The following is a 23,944-nucleotide window of genomic DNA, read 5'->3' on the forward strand; positions in this document are numbered from 1 at the left end:
TTTATTAGTTTAAGATTTAAGTAAGTACCTATTTTAACTACATTTTATACCGTATATTTTTTTGACTTGCATTCTTTCTAGGTTTAATTTTTTAAATAATTAAATTCCAAAACGGGCTTACACTCATTTGCTTCAAAAAAATCTTAATAGTTTTCTTTGTTATTGAAGATATTTTGAGAATACGAAAAATTAAAATTTAACAGAGTAGTTGACTCAATTTCATAAAATGTGGACTTAGGAACCGTATTTACCTATATACCTACCTATATACCTACCTATAAATTAATTGTATAGTATTACAAACGTAATATTATTGTGTATGTAACAGTTAATTAACCACATAATATACCTCATATTCGTAATAATATATATCAAAACTGATGTAGGTACACCGGTTAAAATAAAATCTATGCATCTGAAAATGTACGTGCGTTTGCAAGTTTGAAAACACGGATAAAGGCATTTTTAAATAGTAGCAACAACAAGCCAACTATTCCACTATGAATAAACTATGCACTAAGCATAATGTGAATCTGTAGAGCGTGTATGGAACGATCTAAATTCTAAATTGTATTTTTTTCGAGGAACGGTTGTAAGTTATAACTGTTTTGTCATTCGCTCACACTCAGCCCCTTGTTTATATGCGTATTATAGGCAAGAATATTGTGAAAGTATATTATTCAAAAAAATAAAAGATTTATTTTAATTGTGATGGTCATTCTATAGAATTATTGTATTATCACGCAATTTAAATGTCTTCTTGTTGAATTAAAGTACCTAAGTAAATATAATTCAATCAATTGAAATCAAGCCTAACAAAAACTTATTCACACAAAACAAACAATAGTCACACTATTGCCAAAAGTAACCGCTTGCAAATATATTATTATAACAAAGCTCGCTTACCTTTCGTAATAATTAAACGGTCAGTGTTGCCTAACGGTTGGCGTTTAATTTGAAATAGCTACCCATATGTGGCAACACCGAGCTAACAGAGGCGTTTTAGATTTGGAAAAAGGAACAAGTTCACATTTCAAGCATCGAACGGTTCATTAAAGGCGCTATCTAATAAATATGTAAATCTATATTGACTCGCTTTCCACGAAAACTTTTCTGTCTACCTTTAACAACATAACACAACAGGATAAAGAATATTTTACGAGAACTGAGTGCATCTTGCTAAAATTATAGTACTTTCATCATCATTCTGAACCATCTATCGATATTATGATCGAGTGCTCAACCAGTATCAAATATTTCAGCGAAGTCGTAGTAAATTAAAAATATTGTTATCCACAAAGAGTGTTACCATCATGGCCCCCACATCCTGAAGTGGGCCCCCAGGCTAGAATGATTGGCGCCCCCCCCCCTACCTATCTCTAAGGGTAAAGTCAGTGTGACGCGCTGCAGTAGCGTTATCCAAATAGTGTATTTCTATCGATTTTTTAAATATTTTTAATATGTACGAGTACAACCATATGAATTATGGAGTTGTCGAGTATCTGCACATAATAAAAAATTGCATCTTATAACCAAATAGTTTTATTATTAACATCCTTTAAGTGAAATAGCGCCGCAGGCAACTTTTTTTACTATTAGAGCAAATTTGTGATCTGAGTTTATCTCACTTATCTGGTCGGATTGTCACGCCGCGGCTTTCTGAGCCCGGGCCCCCAGGCTAGATCCCTGTCAGCCCCCCCCCCCTTGTGGGGGCCATGGTTACCATTGTAATAATGGTCAATTATACGTGTGAATTGGTGTATTATTGAAGCAGAGCCGGTTTGATTTAATTTGAAATTGTCGCGTTTTCACCAAGACGCACGTTCCTTGTGTCGAAAACAATAATTAATAACATCGTCTCTGATTTCTGACGTTGTTTCAGATAACTGAAAAAATGTTAGTTGATCGTCATCGTTGCGAATACGAACAGACATTCTAGTTAAAATGAAACATTACTAGGCTTATTTTTTCGGGGTGAGAGAATGTATTATCTCGAATCCCTTTCAATAAGAAAATGAAAATCAATTCCTTAACCGCGTAAGTGTATTGTATAATTATGATATGAATGTGCTTTGTCAAATGTGTAACTAATTAGTATAGCGAAAAAATATGTTTGATTAAAAATAAAGTACCGGTTATCAATTACTTACCCCTCGATTTGAGATTGTATCCAGATTCCTGTCGTTCCACAACAAGAGTTATACTAGGAAAAATATATTCTATCTACGTTATAATATCTCTAAAATGATCAAATGACTACCGGTTCATATGCGGGATGTCAATAAACCGCCTCTACTTTAATCTCGCCTTGCGTGTATCAAATAAAATCCAAATCTTAGCCGACAGATTCCAAGCGACCATTGTTCCCAATGAAACAGTAGCGGTGGCGTTAGAATGTTACCGATATAATTAGCCCCGGCTTAAGAAAGCCGCCAATCCTGACCGCTGACAGACTGACAGGACAAAAGAGCGGGAAAGTTGATGGAGATAGAGCTGAATCTATGGCGGGAATTTTGAAAAGAGAACGGGAAAACAATGCGGCGATCGTCATTTTTTTTAACGTTTTTAATAACACCTCCAAATTGAGAACGTACATAGTAACATAATGATAGCTAAATGCAACTATTATGTTATGATATTATGAATCAATAAAAAACATGCCTCTAATAATTCCAAAGAATACAATTCTGAATTTATAGAAGCATTATTGAGTAACACCGATAAAACAATGTTATATTCCATCTAGTGGTGTAATAAAAGTCTCTTCATCTTGAAAATATTTTGCAATGAAAACGAAATACAATACACATAAAAATATAACTCAGTCAGTACCTAGGTATATAGGTACGTCCTATCACATGGTTTTGGATTATTTGACATCCTATATAAATACCAGTGGCGAAGACTCCATACTAAGCGATTATTTAAAGCCTACCTTCTTAAGAAAAATATTTTTTAATTGCATATTGACATATGTATATACTTAATCACTTCATTATTTTATATTATATAAAAAAAATACCTTACCAACGAGAGATGTCGTATAATATGTAGGAATGTATTACACAGATTACAAAACAATCTGCAAAAGTTTTAAAATATACTACAGCGCGCCATCTGTCTGGATGTAAATAAAAGTCGGATTATGTGTGAAATAATTTTGATTTTTTTCACATAGACTTTACGCCACGCAACCTTCGCCAGTCTGTCGAATTGTATGAAATAAGGTAAGCTCCTATCGCAGAGTCTAAAACATTCGCGCATAATATTGTTGTCATGACTGCACTTTGTCCAAAATAATTAATAATTAGATTAGAATAAATAATTAAAAAAAAATATTTCTATGGCTTTTAATCGCTTGTTTTTCAAACTAAAAAGACATTTTTATCTAAAGATTTTGATGGGTAAGTATAAATGTTTTGAAAAATTGGTACGTACTTTAAACACATCGCTCAATTTTATGTCATCAGTGAGTTTTTGAAGTTTCATTGAATTAGTGTGTCGTTGTCATTGGTGTGTACCTAATATCGTATTACATTCTTATTTCTCGTAAGTACCTATACCTGACATGAGTTCTCTTTTATCAGATCTCCATAGCCTACCTCAAATACTAGTTAATTATTAACTTCATTTTTGTTATTAGAAGTAAAATAGATGACCTCTTGTCACGACTCACCAATCACAGTAACCAATCACCATTATCAGTCTCAGTAGATTGTACATAATGTGCGTCACGTTGCCATGTTGATACTTGCGCAGAACCTAATATATAGTGTTGTTATGTAGATACCAAATTTTTCTTATAAATAAAATTATGGATAGTTAAATGTAAAATTAAAGCGTGTGCGGAAAATTGTACGTATGCAGTCGACCGTATTAAAGTTTACTGCGACCTGCTTTATCTGAAACCAATGGCCGTATAGCATTAAGATCAAATTACTGTCCAAATAAATCACTTAAAAATCCTAAGTAAATTCTAAATACAATCATGACGTAGATACTTAGGTAATATTTATATTTCATTCTGGTGGGTGCTCGTAAGTATCAAGCCGTAGCTATCAAATATAAAATTATAGTTTGTATTGAATCTAATAGAATTGGAAATTAGTGTCTGCAAACAAGCGTCGCGTCTAAATTGTTTTGTAACACACGTACGTACAACTTACTTCACAATGAAATTCTCCACGAACTTTTTTTATCTCAATGCTATACGGCCGTCTCTGATGCAACAGCTTACGGCAAACTGTATGCATACAATAAATTTACATGTAAACCTAATAGGAACAATTACAGATAGTTATTGAAAATTATTCTAACCGTGTAAAATTAAAGACCTAAGTATAATTATAATCCATAGCAACATTCTAACATACCATCATAATATTGCTAGTGGCATTCCTGAAATGGTTCAAAGTTAATGTGACACATTCCAGGCCATAAATATGTAGTAGGCAGGGATAAACACGTGATAAATTCTTCCAGAATGTGGTGTTTGTCGAATAAAATTGGGAAACAAACATTTTTAACTTCGATGGGCGTATCTAACGACTGTTTGTTTCATTATCACTATTGTCTATAATAGCTATTAGAAAAAAAAACAAGAACTGACTCTTACTATATGCTTGAAATAAGGATGTACCACACAATTATTATCATCAACCGGTTTGTTAGACTATACGTTTCAATATTAAACCATGTACTTACTTATGATGTATTTAGACGCTTTTGAACCAATTATTTTTATTAGATAGATACATTACAGACATTGCATAATTTGTAAAATTAGCGTACGACATTATACAGTATATTTTATACAAGTCGGTTTACAGGAAGCCAAGCGGGAACCGCAACAATTTTCATTGCCGATTTTGGAAATATTCATGAATTCAAAAATGAAAACCTAACCTAACCTAAAAAAAATAATAATCCAGTATATAGGCTATTTTCAAAATTTGTTTGCCGCTGGTTTCCTGTAAACTGACAAGATCCGTATATTGTATCAATTTAATTATGAATTGACAATAAATTACTGTATACATACTTAATTAATTAAAAAATTATCTACTGCATTTGCCAAAAAAAATCAACTTGATTTCAGTCTCCTCAGTAGAAAGGTTATATTAGATATTTGACGTTATTTTATCGCGAAGTTATTAGGCACTACAAATCAGTGGCGAAGGGTGGAGGTATGCTGTTAAGATCCCTCATAAATAGTGCATATTAATCATTGTCAGTCAAACATATGTATTTGTTTTCATTGAACTAACCATAGTAGATAATATTAAATAATAATCGTTTTTCTATAAAATATCTAAAACTATACTATTAAACCATACATAATTTTAGATATTTTAGAGATAGAAGAATATTTTTTATCGATTATGGTTTGGTTAGGCAGGGTTTAATGAATTTTACAAAACTAACCAACACCATCTGTCAAATTCAACGAAAACAAATAAGTATGTCTGAAAAAGCGTGCACTATTTTTGTCGGATCGCCCATAGCATACCTATATGTACTATTATGGTTTGTTTTAGACAGGGATTGAATTGAATTTTAAAAACTAACCATCATCTTCTTCAAATTATATTTATAGTTCAATGAAAACAAATAAGTATAACTAACAAAGTTTAGTATACACTATTTATGTCGAATCATGACAGCCTACCTCAACCCCTCGCCACTGCTACAAATACAAATTTAATCCATTGTCAAAAAATGACACTTTCAACAACCTGGTCGCTCTGTTTCGCTTCCATACAGTATTCTATAAACCAGTCCTGAAGATTTTGTAGAAGCACACCATTGCATTATAAAGGACAACAACTCTTCGGTGTTCTTGACAGAGGAAGGTGAATTATCACCTGTTTGGGCGAGTTCACTCGTATATTTTAAGAGCCTTAAATGGACGCATCCTGAATGTGCTCGTGATAACTTATGTTGCTGCAGGTCATGTTATTATGTAATTAGTCCTTTGTAATAAATAATACTAAAATGACGGCTAATGTTTCTTTCCAAAACGTGTGACTAGTAAACTTAACTTATATGACTTTAATATGCGAATGAATGTCTGCAACATTCCATGAATAAATTTACAATTAGTTCAACTTATGTTTGTTGGTAATTATAATTAAAATAGTTTCAGAACTACCTGCTTTAATGGTGGCTAATTCAGCTGCTGTTTTGTTAATTTACAATGATAATATTATTATAAAAATAGCTGGCTGATTTATTATTCATTTTGTCTTATATAAATCTTATGTACGCTACAAAAATTTACATTTAAACATCCTAATATACCTATATCAAGTATTAAGTTAGTACCTACTCGTACATATCAGTTATTAATTTAAGTAATTTTCAAAGTAATTTAATCATCATAGTGTTGAAGTGTTGATAAATGTTCAGTTGAAGTAAGTTTGACAACTATATTTGGTACAAGTCTGTTTACTGCCAGGCAGGAGCAGTGGGTAATTTTCATAGCCAATTTCGCCAAAATTAATGAATAAAATTCAAGAATGATAACCTAACCTAACTTAACAAATATTCCGGTATATCGGCTATATTAAAAATTTGTTTGCCGCTGTCTTTCACTAAATAGACAATAACCCCATATTTATAATATATATTATATAACAACTAAGTCACATCATTCATTTAATAAGGGCGTAATAAGAAGTTATCTCTGCTGTGAAAATTATTCTGTAACAGTGTAACATATTAATTTAATAATTTTACACGGCTATCAATAAAATTTTAGTAGAAACGGAAAAACCATTTCATTTTATAAATAACCATCTGATATATTTAATATTGATTCTTAAAACCGGTCTCGTCTGCGTTAACTATTATATTATAGGTACTACTACTACAACGTTTGTTTATTTTTTTATTTTTTTAGTATCCCTAAGCCATAACAATAACTAGTTATTATTAGTTGATAATAAATACATGGTTGGATGAACACTTTTAAGAATTATAATATTATATAACTGCCGACTAGATATTTACTGGAACAAGCTTTCAGATAATTATTCTTTATCGACTATTAGAAAATAATATGACATTCCCTTCCGGATGGAGGTGCAATTATAACTGAATATTAGCCACATGTGCAATAATAATTATAATAGTTGCTTTGTAATCTATCCAGTGGCGTCGTAATTCGTAATATATCTCAAATTAATAAATGTATATTACTATATTACATTAATAGCATAATATACATAAACGACAAAATACAAATTTTGTATTTTATTTGCAACTCAATTCTAGTTCCGACCATAGACCACAGTATCCTACAATATTCTCCCTTTGTTTAATAAGTCGTTGTTTCAATTATTGATATTGACATAATGACCATTTCTGATTTTCGTAAATGACACTTTCAACAACCTCAACATCAATATTTTAAAAATCTGGGCACCTGTAGCTATTGAACGTAAAATATTAGTAAACGTCCTTTTTACGAAACAATTTTAAAAATACCTATATGAAAACATCGATGCCGTTTATAGTCAGGCTGTAGCACTAAATGGCGAGTTCCGATGGTGTGTAGGACTAGTTAACGTTTCACTTTAAATGTTATACCTAATATTTATAATATGGTAAGCTGTTTGCAATAAATGAAAATTTTCGATTGCTTATTTCGTTCATATTAACTAACGTAATATCTACCAGTTTTTTTTAAAATATGAAACATTCATAATTTTCTACAAACGATTGCATTATATTGCATTGGAATAATAACAGTTTCGTGCCGTGGCCTGAATATATTGGGCTTTGGGAAAAAGCTATATCTTCGTTTTTTATACAGAAAAAAATTGAGATGTTTTTCCAATTGCACACAAAATTTACTATAAGACTATTTTAAATCATAGATAACATTTCAAATTTAAATAGTGCTTATTATGTTTTTAAGACTGCTAAGTTTTAATATACACCCACACAAATATATCTTATGCCTACGCCACTTGTGAGTCCATATAATTAGCATACATATCATTTTGTAGAAGAAACGTTGTTTAAAGAGCATGCATCAACATAGTAAAACATAAATGCAATATAAAGTGCCTAAGTCGCAAGTTGCAGCCCTCATGCGCATACCGGTTGCTTGTTGCAGATAACATTCACGATAAGAAAATGCATTTGCCACATACTGTATGCTTGTTTACTACATTCTGCTATTATTAGTCTATTATAGTCCTGCCAGCCAATGTTTAACAATGTCATTAAAGCTATCGGTCTATAATACCTACGTCTAAAATATATTTTTTCAATTACATCATATTGTGTGGAATAGAAAATAGCTGCTTTCTACATGAAATTTTTGATACAGCACTTTAAAATCTTAGCAAAAACGTTAGGCCGAGTGGGACTTGAACTAACTTGTTTCGCATTACAGGTGAATGCTTTAGCATTTAAGCTATTGATAAGTATATGATTCATTTGAACTATTTTGAATAACTACGCTTATCTGATGTAGGTACCTACTTTAATGTCCGCTAACCAAAAGGCGATCGGCTTTATAATCAACTAATTTAAGTTACATTACTAGAGATTCTATTCTATAAACTGGCGTACACGTCATACGGAAAGCATTGTGCCATCGCGTTCAACTGTTGCAAGTTTTCAATGGGAGGTAACGAGATGGATGCTGAAGCGGGGGGGGGGGGGAACCGGCACGCCAGCTTATAGAAGACAGAGAGTTGAAACTGACGTTAGTTATGAAAGTACGGTAGGTACTTTTATAATAAATAATATTATAAAAATTTAAAAACTTGCGTTGTCTTTGCGTTGCAATTTTTAATAATAAAATATAATATGTAGGTATGTCATGATATTATAATGACGTCTTCATTGTTAAACGGAATTTGTAACATTTCGAGTCTGGTTTGTTTGTTACAGTTAGTAACTGCTTACAGATTGTAAATAGGTACGTAAAAATCCAAGTTTTGTGGTTTCCTAGCTGGCTGTCTGTCCAAGAAATAGGTACAATTAGGTTCTAGCCAGCGGTCATAGGTGCAATTATCGTGACTATTACGCGGTCAGATGCAGCGTTTAATTCGTTAACGACACCCGCCCTTGCCTCGGGGCGCGAAGGGCGGCAAATGGAATGGTGGGCGGATAAACAGTGCAACACATCGCATGTACATATTATTATTATAAAAGTAATCATTACAATATAACGCTTCCAACGTATTTGGATTACATAGATTATAATGTCACTAATTGAATTGTTTGACGCTGTCGAATATTGTAATGTTTATTTATTTCTTTGAGAATTAATAAGTTATATAGAGAAACAATAATATTAATTGACAAAATGAGTAAAATTCCCCCCCCCCCCCTTCATAATCGTCGACATGTGGACATGATGTATACCTACCTGACTACCAAGTTTGGTGATATCCTCAAAAAGTGCAGTTTTCCTCTAAAAAAACTCTTCTGCACGAGTGACTCTGGGAAAATTGCCAAGAACCATTCCGCGTAAAAACAGTCAGGGCTTGCGCAGACAGAGAGCGGTCAGGCGGTCTGCGTTCCGCGTTCGGAGTTCTGCGTTATTTGTACTGTATGGACTTCATACTGTATGGGTACACAGCCGGCGGTCAGACCGCGCCGGTCAATTGGAACTCTAGCGTTCTAGAGTTCTATTCCCGGAATTACAAAGAACGCCGTACCTCCCGTCCAGTCCCGTCATAGGAATTTGAGCAGTCACACAACATAGAGTGAAACCACACGGGGGAGTGAGTACGCAACAGCGGTGCTTTCTCACTTCCACTCGCAGTCGGAATATAGCGGTCTCGCATTATGCAGCGCCTGTGTCAGTACAACGTTTGTAAACAAATGGAACGCTTATTGTTGACCGCCACCTGTCTGCTGTCCTTGAGCGCTAGCGGTCAACGGTCGGTTGAACGCAGAACTCCGACCGCTCTCTGTCTGCGCAAGCCCTCAAGACTCACGGGTATCAGAAGCGAAATGTTGTTCTGTGCTTTTTTGCTGATAAGAAGGTCATGAACGAAATGTACCTAAGTATTAAGATCGAAAAATCTGCCAACCGTCATGGAGTCGTTGACAACGCTAGGTGTAAAAACATACTAAAAAATAGAAATGTATTAACTTATTTCTCAGATTCCGTAGGTATCTGTATGTTTTATCTACCTATGATGACTATAATGTATTTACAACAACCCCATACAAGAACCATAATATAATTTATATATAGATACTTATATAGACCTACCTATATATTTTTTGACCACGTTTGATCCTAATAGGATCATATAGGCCTTCATAGAGTGGATGTTTGTTTGGAGGTAGATGAAGGAGGAGGAGATAATAGTCATTGTTTCACGTCTTTACCACGTCGGGGTCACCACTTTTGGTGTAGATGATGAGGTGGCAGATGATGTGTTGATTGTGGCAGCGGTGTACATGGATGTAGATGTTTATTATCTTGATGGAGAGTACATAGAGTTACAATGATAGGATATATGATCAATATCTGTTTGTGTTGATGAACTGAGAGACTTGATTCGATTGGAGTCATGGTTAACTATCTCGAGTGAAGAACTCGTGACAATAGTAGTGCGTCTCGTGACGGACTCGATGAGTTGAGTGATGGTTCGTGCATTGGTCTTCTAATTTATACGAATGCAGTGCATAACATATTACAAGAGATGTTGTCGCAATTAACAAATCAAAACAGACTATACTGCTGACCATTAATATTATCGCTATAAGTATTGTTTTGTTTTGATAAAAAAACATGCATATTAAAGTGTGTCACTCATGTATGATAGTTGCATTTGTATTAACAGATTTTTTGTTTTTTACGAGAAATGGAGGTTAGCCACTTGCTCAACGTCTTCTTTACTCATACACAACTTTAAAAATCAATACAATCTACATATACAACATAATAATATTATAATAAATACAATATCATATATTTTTTCCTGCTATGATATAGGTACTAGTATATTTTAATATTCTTGATTTTATTAGTCATTATAAATTGTGGATCGTTCCTACAGCTGAATTGTATGTACCTATGGTAGCTTTATATGCCCTGAAATTAGCAGCTAATTTTTAATAACGTAGTTTTCTGAGTATCATTTCTATTTATTTGAGGTTTTATAAGAATCATTAGAAACTTATGGTTGAAAATCCACGCATTTATGACGGTTGTAAAACTACAAGGGGGTCGTCAAACGGTGGCTCGTATGCGGTCAAACGTCATAAAAGTTTTACAGCTCAATTTTCGTTCTCTGTTTTATGTGTTTGTTTGTGTTTGATCGAGGGATATTATTATGATTTCAAAGCATTCATTATACAATATTTATTAACCTAACCATCGGCGTAATATTTGTGTGAAATGGTTTGCTTTTGGAATGATTAAAATTATTATAATTATTAGTAATTATTAGTAATTATTAGTAATTATTATTAATTATTAGTAATTATTAGTCAGGTTATACATTCATAAAAAAACAACCGTAGTTAGGTACATTTTATAATTTTGTGTATGTGGAGATATCGAACTAAATTATCAACGTGAAGTTATATAAGATTAATAAAAATATGACAAAATCGTAAGGATACATATGAATAAATTCTACCAAGTAATAAATTATAATAACGATGATCATCAAAACATAAATTCATATCTTTCCTTGATAAAAATTCTATCAAATAGGTCGTATCCGGAAAATTGTACATATATACTTGAAAATATCACAGTTCACCGTGAGCTGTTGTATTGCAAATGTATGAAAGTATAGCATTGAAATCAAATTCATATCTAAATAGAATACGTTAAAATACCTAGATAGGTATGTAATAAAAACCACCAGAATAGACAGGTAAGAATATTAGAAATACAATCATATCGTATATATTTATATAGAATTATGAATGATTCGAAATTAAGTTAGAAAGTAGGTAGATGCCCGTGAAACGCATCAATAACAACGCATTTTTTTTATCTCAGTGATATACGGCCATGGTACGAAAGCTTACGGTGAACTGTGATACATGTAATTTCTATAGGTAAGTAGTTACTATACAGCGATTATACTAAACTTTTATCTATATTCTGGCAGTATTTTTACTATAAGTAATAGGTGATAAAAAATATACTATCGACTTATACACAATCTTAGAATATTTTACTGAGGTTGTTAGTTTATTTAGTATATTTTATACACTCAGAAACGTACAGAAAGTAGAAGGGACACAACGATAGCCTCTGAACTGAAAATAATCGAAACGATTTCAACAGAAGCAATCAACACCTGACCAATTACCTGATTCTTGAAACCGACCTCTGTATCATTCGTGTTTGGTGTCTTCACTCTTTTGATGATGTATTTATAGTCTATGCTTTTGATTTATTTAATACCTACCTATATACCATTTTTAGGTGCAATAACCAGGATTCAGCTTCTCAACCAACTATTCTTCGACACACTATTAATAATAACATAATAATTCAACTTTGCTAAACTCCCTATTCTAAGAAGCTAGATTATAATTAATTGAAGTATATTATAGTATTCGGGTGTTGATTTTACTGCAGTCAACACGTAAAATATAATAAATAATTACAAGATAAAAAGAACTTTTTATATACAACGTTTTTAAATTGTCTGTTGAATCATATAAACTTGACTTGACTAGCTTAAACGATCAAAAAAATTTGTACTTGATAATACTGAATAATTAAATGTCATTTCATATTGATTTCCATAGTAACGCACGTATATATTATTTTATTTAATAATTTAGTTGCTAGGACCGCCTAGCAACCAATAATGGTATCGAAATAGCTTTTCATAGAAAACAGAGTTAACTAAAAATGAATTCATTTCTACTTAAAGATGGCTAAAAGTATTTAAAATTTGCATTGGCATCGTGTTCTGATATATTCTAAAAGTTTCAAATGTCTAGCTAGTCGGAAAGTTAGTTAAAAATCGATTGCAAGATTTGTACCGGACAAACAACCACCGGACAAATAATAATACGACCTAAGAAAACGTTGTAATTGTAATAAAATAGTCAAACCTTTTCTAGTAGGTATATGACCGATAAAAAGAAGATAATTCTATAATTTTGATGTGGCCTCGTAGTGTGGATTCGAATCCTGGGTCTGGAAAATTCACATGTTGTTTTTCAATTTGTGTTTGTAAGTAGTGTCTATAAGTGTCCAACAGGTTGAGCAAGTGATTTAAACATCCATTTCTTGTAATCTAATATAACCTCCATTCTGTGGAGACCCATATGATTCTATTAGGATCGAATATAGTAGGCAATGTATGTAGGTATCTATGTGTTTAATTGAACATATTGTTTGAAGTTATTATCCTGGTATAATATACCATCCAGTTTGAAATAAATGGTCTATCTATCACCACTATATGTGATGTTTCGTTCACGGTTCCGGTTCTATGCATTTAGCGAGTTTTCTCTATCTATAAGGCCGTACATACAATTTTTGCGTGTTATCTCGTCCGACCTTAAACCCAAATACTAGCCACTGTCGATTAATTTGCATAATCAAAAAAAAAATTAACACACAGTGACAACTGTTTGAATATTTATGAAACACTAAGCTACGAATTATCGGTATTACAGCGATTTTAAGAAAAGCTACGCTCTACAATCGACGTGTGTCGTTAAATCTGCGACCTGTCAGATACTGCCATAGTCATATCGTAAGGGATAAAAAAGGTTAAACTTTACCTAGAACCCATACTCATAACTCTTTGATAATGTTTACTATGTGAATTAAACGATCATCGCATTAATTAACTGCCATGTGATTAATACCACAGTAAACGAAAATTAATATAAACTATATATTATTGTTGTATTAATAACACAAGGAATGTCATTATACGGGATCTACTGACACACCTATTATTAATTTAATCATATACCCGATACCAATGGGTACCTATATCCAGTTTGATACGCTTAGAGAAAATCGATTTTGACTGATTCTAATCGATTGACAATCGAAAGTGAAATTTACATAAATATCATTCATTTAAATCAGCCAATATCTTCTCGAATAGGTAGGTCTAGGTATCTACCCTATTCGACGTCAAGCAGTAGATACCTACCTCCATTTACGTTTTACAGCTTACATTACATAGTTTACAGTGTTTACACCATAAAAATAAGTGTTTGGCATAGTCATTTTATGTACAGTAATCCAATTTCGGTAACAACTGGACTTACGTACAATATCTACGCAATTAGCGCCAACAAATCGATAAAAATATATGTATTCCTCATTCGCAGTTCAGGTACCTAATTAGATAGCGATAAATACAACATAAAATATGTATTATGATAAATTTAATATTTTTAATTGGTCTAGGTTTGCCAACGAGGTTTACCAACAATTAAAAAGTGACATAATGGAACATGAGCGCAGGTACGCTGGATATATTTACCGGTAAATTGCTCCAATTTATTCCCGTCTGACAAGTAAGGTCAGTTATATAATAGCGTGATGGTACATTGCCTATAATACCTACACCACTTTACGGAGTATTTGAAAATTGTTTATAGCTTTGTGTTTGGGTAATATCAAGTTGTCTAGTTTTAAAACAGACCACGACCATTATTGTTCATTATATGGTCGGACAAAATTGCTAATATTTTCATTAATTTGTTTACATCGGTAAGTAATTATTATTTTGTATAGTAAGTACTTCAGAAGATTTTATAAAAACACACATATAAATCGCTGTTTATTGTCTTTGAAGCCATTTTCACTATTTCGATTTTCGAATATTTGTCAAAAATACAAATTTGGCTTATAAACGTGTGCAATAACGCAATGTGTTACTCTTATGATGATATTATATTATGCACTATTTTTCAACAAAGGGTTACTTCATCAAGTGAAAATGAATAAAATGCCATTCATGAATGCCAGATGTTTAACTTTCTCGTTGCAACCAATGAGTTGAAAATAAAAAAAACTATTTTAAATTCTTAAGAGTGTTTCTAAAAGCTAGATGAATGATTAAAACCTTATATTTGCAAAAAGTTTGTTAATATAACCTCCACCGGTTCTTGTCTCTTTAGTGGAAGCCAACGGCAAACAAATTTTGAAAATAGCCGATATACTGGATTATTTGTTAGGCTAGGTTATCATTCTTGAATTCATGAATTTTGCCAAAATCGGCCATGAAAATTGCCGTTGTTCCCACCTGGCTTCCATGGAGTAAACAGACTTGTACCCCTCCACCTTATGGATACCCATTTGCTTAATATACAGTACACTGGTACAGTAAGCAAGTACCTAGGTACTTATGAGTTTCCATGTATATATTTACATTCTTTATGTTGTTATTATAATAATCAGTTCTACTACAAAATATTTCGGATACGTACTGTTTTTCTAAATCTGTTTTATTTTATTTAAATAAAGTGAATGCTATTTTTTAACCATAGAAAACCAGTTTTTTAACTTGAAAACTCACGTGAGAAGGCCAACGCCTCGGGCCGACGCCATTACTGTGTCAGACCTTCTCGTAACGTTTTTTTTTCTTTTTCTCTTGTATGCATTTCAAAGTCAAAACCACGTAAATTTATATATATACCTAGTACACCTATATAACCGTAAAAAACGAGCATTGTCTCAACACAAAAACATAATTACTCTTCGTGGTTGTTTTATCAAATATTTATTCGAAAATGTTATAGGTTTTTACAGTTTTTTTTTTCTTTTACCAATATTTGAGTTGGTACAACAATCGAAGTAGATAAAAGGACGACGACGACGACGAAATTTCTGTCAGTATTTACGACTATATACATATTTTATTCATGTATTCGATTATCTTGAAGTCTTTCCCGATCCAGATCCTTGCTACAATAAATTTGACATTCAGGTACACCGTCCAGTTAGAGAATGATGCAGTCAATTACTGCTAGTGTTGAAAGATCTCAGTACCTATGTTTAAGTTTAAGGTTATGATAGTGTTTTGTTATTGATAGTCAATAATGTCTTAGTCAGAGTATGTAGGTCGGTACGTAACTGTTATTAATAATAAAATAAAATAATTTCAACTAGGTACCTAGTAGGGAATCCAATCCCGAGCCAAAATTCTGATCCCGGGATTTCGGGATTACAATTCGACAATCCCGGGACTAGTCCCGGGATTGGCATTTTTTTTCCATTGTTAATATAAAATTTTTATATTTACAAATAACATTGATAAAATCAGTCAAAAATAAATCTAGTATAATTTATACTATTTAAGACATTTATTGTTAATATTGTATATCTACGTTCAATCTTGGAAATACATAAGTTTAATGGAGTTAATAATATTAAATATATATGTATATATAAATAATATTGTGAATTTAATATGAGATTGCTGTTTCTGATAATAAAGACTTAATGAATGGATTAGCGAGATTTAAAATAGTAAAGCAAATAATCATGGCGTACTTATGGCCTTTCCGCTTCATAAATTAGTAAATTAGTCAGCCAAATATGAAACTGCCGTAAAACGTATGACATTATGGTGGAAATACTTTTTAATAATTTATGTGATAAAATAAAATGAATCGGCAACTTACACATGGGTATAAATCAAACTTCATTCAAACTCAGTTTAATTCTAATGTAGTTACTTTTTATTAAAAGTATTTTTTCTGTTATAATTTCGCTTATCTTTTATGTTCCATAAAAATTGATAAAAAAAATCAATCCCGAAATCCCGGGATTTATTTATCAATCCCGGGATTCATAGGTATCGAAAATAGCTCGGGATCCCGGGATTCCGGGATTCGGGATCCCGGGATTGGAATCCCTAGTACCTAGGTAGTATATAGTAGTAATATTTTTATGAACAGTGTGCGTGGAAATGACTTGTTGTCCAAAACCAAGATACATATAGGTATTCGTAAACAAATGAACATTGTAGGTACCTTGTTTAATTTCGCCGCGGATGGAAAATATGTGCAAATATACTGTCAAGTAAATGTGGCCGTATTTGGGGGTAACACCCATTGTTTTATCAGTCAAATAATAAAAAAATAATATTTTGACTAAAGCGCGATGTCGACTGTCCAAAATACATGTAAATTAGTAATGACTGCAGATGAGAACTTACGTTGAGTTTCAAAACTTTTAAACAAATAACCGTGACGAAGAAAATGGATATGTATAATTTAATTTGTATTATGTATCTTCTTGGTGGACTAGTCATTGTGATTCCACATAGATAAAATAATTTATCTGTAAAAATAATAAAATCAGTAAAGATGATTCTTCTTCATCTTTTGTTTTTTTATTTAAATTTGTGTAGGAGTTGGCCACATTCACGCGCCCACATTCTGTACAACTTCTCCAGAGCCGCCGCACCCAATCTTTATTATTTCACAATTATTACAAATTACAATAAAAAAAAATATTTTTTTATCATTTCACCTATGTTATTTATTGTCAATAATCAAAAGTTTGCATAATATTAGGTATATAGAGAGCAACAATGAATATTGAATAATAATATTATTATCTATTGTACCTAATCTATAATATAACAATTAAAACCACTTAATGTGTTTTCGTTAGGGCATAATTATATAATAAATAATGTTTTTCTTGTATACTAAGCAAATTGTTTTTTTGTGGATCTTAGATGATGTCGAGGAATAACACGATGGCAGCTTGTATGAACGAACATGTGAGATTAATTTTATTACCTATAGATTGTGTAGTTTAAAATATATCATAGTGTAGTGATTACATTTATATATTAATAATTTTCAAGTAGAATTACTTATCCTTTTTTATCTTATTCAGGATGTACATACCTCTACTCAAGAATATAAAAAAAAAATATGGTGCAAGGTTACACCGTTGAAGGACACCACAATATATTATGGAGAATATCAATTTATTTGTTGTACCTATTTAATTTTGAAACATTCCTCGGTGTTAGTGTGTATGGTTCTTATTTGTATTGAGCCAATAATAATAATTATTTTTAGGGATGTTTTTTTTCTTCCCTATTAAAATAAGTCATCAAAGTAAAGTAAGCCCTGTAACGTTTTAGGTAACAAAAGCGACACCATATGGACGCGTGAAACGACATCCATTACACGCTATTGGAACCCATTCGGCCGTAAACATTAATTTCCTACTTATTTTTGGGGGTAAAACAATAGCATTACACTCGCGGGGGTTAAGTTATATGCAAAATTTAATTATTTTTTGACTCTTTAAAACCGTGCCTAAACAAAGAGAGCAGTACCTACCTATTTGCAAAGTAAATAAAATTAGATCATGATATAAAACATTATTATATATTTTCAGTAAATAAACAATAGGATCATAAATATTTTATGTATGTTTAATTTTAATATTGCCTACTTACATTATCTATTATAATTTTCTTTATAGGGTTGATAACTGACACGTGTTTTACAGTTCAAAGTATTTAAAGAGTTTATACTGTTTGCTTAGAGTATCTTATAGAATATATACTTAAGCATATCTACATAAAATTAATATCACTAGAAATTATTTTTTATATTTTTTATAGATATATATTAATAATTTTAGTTATAGTGAACATCAAATCGATGGTTTAGTCTGTTGAGTGCATACATATTGTATGTCCAGTTTTTATCAATATTAGAGTTATGATGATACACAAAACTCCTAACTGCGTCATACCTCAATACTATACGAAAAAATATAAATTATAAAAAAATATGACTTAAAAAAATAGTATACCCAAGGTATAATTTTAAATTCGATTTTCCCAAAACATACAAAATTTGACAAATCTACGGTTACATGTAGGTACTTATATTTTACGTATTAGTAATAGATTTTCATTCAGATAAAAAAAAGATGAACTCAATAATATACAGCCATATACCTATTTCCAATATAGCTCATATTGAATTGTAAAAATTTACATCATCTTTTAAAAGACATCACAAATATTATATAATATATATAGGTGTATATATCAAGTAATCGCTGAATTGTTTCATAATATTTATAATTTATTATTTTATATGACTTTTGAACGTTCAATAATCACTCGATGGTTTCCGAATCACTGGCAACAATTTCCAACTTCCGGCTACTGGCGCCCTTGGTGTCGAAGCTTGCCGTGGCGCAATCAACCAGTCGCGCCCTTCATTGTTTTAAAGAGGGGGGGTCACAAGTCAAAACCGCATCCCGCTGACTGCGGCTTCACTCTAATTAACTTGCGCGGGGCACCGAAACGGAGCGGCTCAGAAGGGTCTTGGAAAATGAAATGGATAAAACATTATGGTATTGATTTGTTAAGAGTGTTATATAACAATTGCATTCATTTGTATATTTGTAGGTATGTAGTTTTGTTGATATTTTAATTAGAGCTTAATTATTAATTTGAACAGTACCTATATTTATATTGGTAATATGTACATGTAGATTTGGAACCAAATGTTTGTTACAAACACAAAAGCGAATGGACACAAAATTCCAAAAAAATGTATGTTGAACAGAATACGTGACGGAAAGTGAAAAATACCACCACTTAAAAAACTGTACATATTATAGTGAAAATTACATACTTTGGTTATTTATTCAAAACGTTTACAACATGATATCAAAATAAACAGGAAAATAAGAAGAGTATGTACCTACCTAAATGCAAGAATCGTAAAAAATAGATAGAAGTAGTAAATCGATATTGTAAGAATTTATTAAACTTGTCCACCTAAACTCAGCTTCACGCAAGTGGTATAACAATATCCTAAGCGATTTGGTTTAACGGCAGTTGGCATTACCAATGGCACAGTTATGCATATTGAGAGAACAAACTACCTACTGTTGCTCCCGATTTTTAAGATAGTTATCAGGAACACACATGTACTGGGGAGAACTTTAGAAAAAAAAATACTTACCTACCTACCGGCATAAAAAAATCAATTGTCAAAAAGTTTAGACACGACATATGTATTGTTTTTCATCATCAAATTTGGCTCTGCGACTCTCGAAACTTTCTACATTTAATAATAAATTTTATCAAAATGGCGTAGTCCAGTAATCTCAGGAGACACGACATAATCTACTTTACCCATCTCCAGCATTTTGTATACATTGATCTATCCTACGCGTAATCATTTCACTAACATGAAGTAAAGCTCTTCATTATAACTTAACTTTAAAATGCCACTAAGATTCTTTTCATGACTCTTCTCCCAAAGATGTCCGTTCACATACGTATAGAAAACAAGCGATTGCATAAATATTAATAATATGATATACCTACGTACTAATATTATTAGGAAATTTATTTGCGGATTGCTACTAATTTTATGTTGGTTATGCTACATAAATATAATGGTATTTATAGTCATTTCAAAAAAGCTCCCTTCCTAAAAGCCAGCTGGAATTCGTGCCCTTGCGGTCGGTGGTGTAACGCAAATCGACTGCCTCGGGGTTCGACCAGTAATAATGATTGTTCAATCGATTGGGGTTAATTCGATTTTTGGGATGGTTTATGAATTGGTTATTGCTTGTGCGGACGGCGTGAGAAACATGGCGTATTACCAAAATTGTTGTTATGTTAAATTATTCGATAGGAAACGTTTAGCTTATTAATCGAATAAGGGGATGGTTTTTTGTGAGGAAATTGGAAATAGTTTTTGTCTTTTTAAATAGGTAGACATAATTTCACCCATACTTCAGTCTTGAATGAGATAAATAATGTATAGTGATTTTTTTACCTAAGGTATCATATGGGCAATATCATTGACGTATTAGCTCTAATTTGAAATGTAGTAGATGTACTGGAATAATTATACATTCGCAGTCCAATTCGCACGTGTAGTGGTCATGTTTTCTATAATGCCTATTTCAATGCTAGTAATTCATAATACCAATACAACTGCGAATGTCTTGCGTACCCATAATGCTACTGTAGGATGACTCCCATATACTGGGTGGATATTTTTAGTCTCATATTCAGTGACTAGTGGTCTCATCATTTACTATGAAGCAGATGAAAAAATCAACCAAAATCTAAAAAGTATTCAACATAAATGTTGCTGTTTTTGCAACACTCGCTCAAGAGATCTCCAAAATTGTGTATGTACGAGTATGTAAAACATCAGCGGTCAAACGAACAAATGAGTGTAAATTAATAAGATAGACATTCAAGAAAGACTTTCCTCGGTTTTGTTGCATCACACTCTCTAGTTAAATAACCACATAACCCACCAAAAGAAGGACAATCTTATAATACTCGCAGTAAGTAATTAGTTAGATCGAAATTAGAATATATTTTATTTGGATTTGAATGCTATTGTTTTAGATCAAGGCCCTTTCGCAGGATGTTGCGCAATAACTTTGCTACTCTTCACAGCTTCCCTCTCATTCTCATTTTCAAATAAACCCCTCCGTCGAGGGACCCATTGAACCCCCCGAACTGCGGCCGGCCGACAAAGGCCAAATTGCCGGCATAATTACGTCGCTCGGCTTAATTGACAGAGGACACCCGACGCGATGAAATTATTTGCATCACACACAGACAGAATCAAGGGTCGTTTGCATCAGAAACACACACGGCAATAACAATTTATAAGTATTTGTATTAAAAACTATATACATTATAAAATATATACCTACTGTTAGGGGTGTAATACAAGGGTTTAAGCCAGCGTCAGTTGATTAGATTAATAGGGCGGGTCCACAAATCGTACAAAGTCTAACGGAGAACGGTTTTCATTTGGATAAGTACAATACAGCGTAATGAACTTACAACAATATCCAAGTAGATTTAAACTTGACAAGTAGTGATAACGTCCAATTATTGTCCCCGGTAATACACCAAACTCGAATAACGTAGGTATCGATACCTATGTCAGATACTACCGGGTAAGATAGTATGACCTGATACATGAAAGATTTGCCTTCTTGAAAATTGGCCAGCCAACATTTAGCAGGTACCTTAAGAGTTTGTTATACTATTAAATTTATACATACTAAAATAAAACTCAGTACTTATTAGGTATTAAAATAAATTGCATCTAACTCCTGGTTGTCAATGCCTAATATCTAAATGATAGTAAATTTAGTGAAAGTTATCGTATCAGTTAGGTATCTATCATTGTTAGACATTTGAATATTCTACTACTCCACCGTGAATAAATTTAACTTATTGTAATGAGTAAAATAAAATATTTTTGATTTAAGATTGAATTACATTAAAACATTTTAAAAAATGTAGCATTATTTATATTGAAAATATATAATTTTTAATACATTCATAACTAAGCCATAGTACCTACCTATTATAGATGTAATGCTTAATAATTATGAATGAATAAAAATATAAAGATGATAGTCAAATTTTCTCGGAAATTAAAAACGTCTAAGATCGTATGTATTCAATAAAAACCACACAAGAGGCATTTGGGTTGATTACTTAGTGGCAAGAGTCTGAAAAGCGTAATATGTGTACATATTTGAATGCCATGCGGTGTAATAACACCATTATTATAGCCATATATTCCTGCGATGGGTAGGTATTTGTATGAAAATTAGTATTAGAATGATTAATTTGTCAGTCACTAATTGCGGCATGACGCGAACGAGTTACAAACGTACGTGTAGTATTTAAATACTGACGAATGATGATTTTAATTTTATACAACTATTCACGAAACTTGAATGATGGATCCAACTCACGACTGCAATAATTAAAGATAGTCTCATTCTAATAAACAATTAAACCATTATAACAATTTAATAATCTCTCCCCCCACCCGAATCCCATGATTCATAAATCATCTCCACTTCTGCATTACTTAATATATGCACAATAAATGTTAAATAACTAAAAACATATTATGATTGTAATATCTAGGTACCTACCAACTGCGATTCTCCGGGTAGGTAGATATGAGTGCTTCACAAGCATAATGAACCAAGTTCATTATGGTTATTTTTGAGTGAGCTAGGTTCAAACATAATATTTGATTATTTATAATTCTGTAAGGGTAAGATTACAATTCTGATTGTTATTTTGAGTACCTTTAAGTTATTATGTAAGGAAAATTCATACTCTTACAGAATAAGAAATACTCAAATATTATGTTTGAACATAGCTTACTTAAAAATAACCAGAATGGACTTGGTTGACTATGCTTGTGAACCACTCATATCTAAATTAAATGTATGCTTTACGTAATTATTACGACACCTACTTAAAATAATTTAATTCTTTCGTGAAGAGATTGCAAAATGGACTTTACCAACATTGTCTATTGTATTGTTGTTTACACGGCAGAACTCCAGAACTCTTTCAAAGTATTGAAATATAATTTAAAAGTCCTCTCTTTTAATACCCAAAGATATTTCAAAATCTATAGAATTAAAGCTTTCATATGAAATAAATAATTATTATATGAATAAATAAACTAAATGGAACTTTGCCACTGATGTGCGAAGGAAATAAGATAGATTAGCAAAATTTACAATGTCTTCCTATCATTACTTGGAAATTGCTATCGTCTAGTTTGAGTTTTGAAAAATAGCATTCACAAAGTCGCATAGTAGGTACTGCGTAGGTACATGTGTTATACACCATTGCTATACCTATCCATCTAAACTTTCACAAATATCCGCATAATGTACGAAGGTAGGTACGTTGTTGAAAAATTAAATTAATTTGTGTTAAGTAATTTTGCTGACCTATTCTGCTATCATATCCATTTTAATATTGACATATTATATATTGTAAAAGAACGTTTCGGGATAAATCAATGACTAATTTTATTAATGATAGAGATGTGAAGCAGCTACTTAGATCTATCCGAAATCCCCTATCCGGGTTATCATAATTCTTACACTTCTTAATAAATAGGTATCGGTACACTCTTGGAAATTGGTCTTAACTTAACA

General features: G+C 32.0%; 1 protein-coding gene across 1 annotated transcript in view; it reads left to right on the plus strand.

The window, feature by feature from the left end:
* The window catches only part of LOC147064620 (transcription factor Sp8-like), a 78,028-nt gene that overhangs the window by 23,861 nt on the left and 30,223 nt on the right, over window positions 1-23,944 (plus strand). The window contains exon 2 of the mRNA XM_085957784.1: window positions 17,673-17,717. Within this exon, the coding sequence (XP_085813910.1) occupies window positions 17,673-17,717 (45 nt within the window). The remainder of the gene's footprint in view (window positions 1-17,672; window positions 17,718-23,944) is intronic.

Source organism: Rhyacophila brunnea, unplaced genomic scaffold (assembly GCF_057557595.1).
Source record: "Rhyacophila brunnea isolate RB1 unplaced genomic scaffold, BYU_Rbru_1.0 scaffold_7, whole genome shotgun sequence".
Classification (NCBI taxonomy): domain Eukaryota; kingdom Metazoa; phylum Arthropoda; class Insecta; order Trichoptera; family Rhyacophilidae; genus Rhyacophila; species Rhyacophila brunnea.